Raw genomic sequence first — 1,875 nt, forward strand, 5'->3', positions numbered from 1 at the left:
CCTAAATCTTTTATTGTAGGAAAGGATCATCAAAGTGAGTGAGCTGATCAGCAGACTCAACCAGCTGAAGAGCCTGTAGAAAATCATGAACCATCTCAAACAGATCAGTCGACTAATATGGAAAGAGAACCTTCCTCAAACACTCCAAATGAATGGAAAAGTGAACCTGGCTACCCTCACAAATTCATTATAGGAGATCCACGAGAAGGAATCACTACCAGAAGATCTCAGAAGAACAAATCACATGTGGCTCTTATTTCTCAACTTGAACCAAAGAAAGTAGATGAAGCTCTGAAAGATACTCACTGGATAAAGGCTATGAAATAGGAACTTGATCAGTTTGAAAGAAATAAAGTATAGGAATTGGTTCAAAGACCTTCAAATTCCTCCGTCATAGGGACTAAGTGGATATTTTGAAATAAATTGAATGATTCTGGTCAAGTGGTTCGAAATAAAGCAAGGCTGGTTGCTCAAGGATACTCTCAGCAAGAAGGAATCGACTATGATGAAACCTTTGCACCTCTATCAAGACTCGAATCCATACAAATACTACTTGCTTTTGCTGCTCACAAAGGATTCAAGCTATTTCAAATGGATGTTAAAAGTGCGTTCCTAAATGGCTATATCTCTGAAGAAGTATATGTTGAAGCAACCACCAAGATTTGCAAACGTCACTTTCCCTTATAATGTATATAAGCTGACTAAAGCTTTGTACGGTCTCAAACAAGCTCCTCGTGCCTGGTATGAAAGGTTAAGCTCTTTTCTTCTAAATCAAGGTTTCAAATGAGGTAATATCGATACGACTTTGTTTATTAAGCATTCTAGTTCAGGTAATCTTATTACTAAAATTTATGTTGTTGATATTATTTTTGGTAGTCCTAACTCTGTTTTATGTGAAGAATTTGCTCTTTCTATGAAAGGAGAATTTGAAATGAGCATGATGAGAGAATTAACGTTCATTCTCGGACTTCAAATCAAACAGTCCCCTAGAGGGATTTTCATTAGCCAAACCAAGTATACTAAGGAACTTATAAATAAGTTTGGCATGGAGAATGCTAAGTCAATCGGTACTCCAATGAGTCCAACAACGATGCTCGATGAAGACAACAATGGAAAGAATGTTGATGAAACCATGTGTAGAGGGATGATTGGTTTCTTATTATATCTCACTGCTATTCGACCATATATTATTTTCAGTGTCTGCAAGTGTGCAAGATTTCAGTCGGCTCCTAAAGAATCCCATCTCACTACTGTTAAACGTATTATTAGATACCTTATTGGTACCTCTAAGCTAGGATTATGGTATGATCATTCTAACAATTTTTCCTTAAGAGGATTTTCAAATGCAGATTTTATAGGTGACAAGATTAACAGACAAAGCACCAGTGGCATGTGTCAACTTTCGGGAAATGCACTAGTATCTTGGCATAGTAAGAAACAAAATTGTGTTGCCCTATCAACAACTGAAGCAGAATATTTAGCTGTTGGAAGCTGTTGTACATAATTTCTGTGGATAATGCATCAACTTCTCGACTATGATTTATCTCTTACCTCTATTCTTATACTTTGTGATAATACCAGTGCTATTTGTTTCTCAAAAAATTCTGTGCATCATTCTAGGGCAAGCATATAGAAATTAAGCATCATTTTATCCGTGATCGTGTTGCTAAAGTCGATATTGTTTTAGAATTCATTAGTACTGGTTCTCAACTTCCTGATATTTTTACAAAACCTCTTTTTGAAGAAAGATTTTCTTTTCTCCGAAAAATGGTTGGAATTGTGCCAAATTTGTAAAACAAATCTTTTACTTTCTTCTAAAATATTTTATTTCCTTTATTATGTGTGCTTAACTTTAATTACTTGTAAGTGTAATTA

General features: G+C 35.2%; 1 protein-coding gene across 1 annotated transcript; it reads left to right on the forward strand.

The window, feature by feature from the left end:
- The first annotated feature begins 616 nt into the window (after positions 1-616).
- On the forward strand, positions 617-1,504 carry LOC109239050 (uncharacterized mitochondrial protein AtMg00810-like). The gene is made up of 2 exons (XM_019405555.1): positions 617-741; positions 877-1,504. Exons 1-2 carry the CDS (start codon positions 617-619, stop codon positions 1,502-1,504), a joined length of 753 nt encoding a protein of 250 aa, XP_019261100.1.
- The last annotated feature ends 371 nt before the right edge of the window (positions 1,505-1,875 follow it).

The sequence above is a fragment of the Nicotiana attenuata genome, unplaced genomic scaffold (genome assembly GCF_001879085.1).
Source record: "Nicotiana attenuata strain UT unplaced genomic scaffold, NIATTr2, whole genome shotgun sequence".
Taxonomy (NCBI): Eukaryota; Viridiplantae; Streptophyta; class Magnoliopsida; order Solanales; family Solanaceae; genus Nicotiana; species Nicotiana attenuata.

Bases quoted from the DNA above. Each gene is read 5' to 3' on its own strand.
- LOC109239050 (XM_019405555.1), top strand. From the start codon at position 617: ATGGCTATATCTCTGAAGAAGTATATGTTGAAGCAACCACCAAGATTT. The intron at 742-876 runs GTATGAAAGGTT...TATTTTTGGTAG, and splicing joins AAACAAGCTCCTCGTGCCTG to TCCTAACTCTGTTTTATGTG.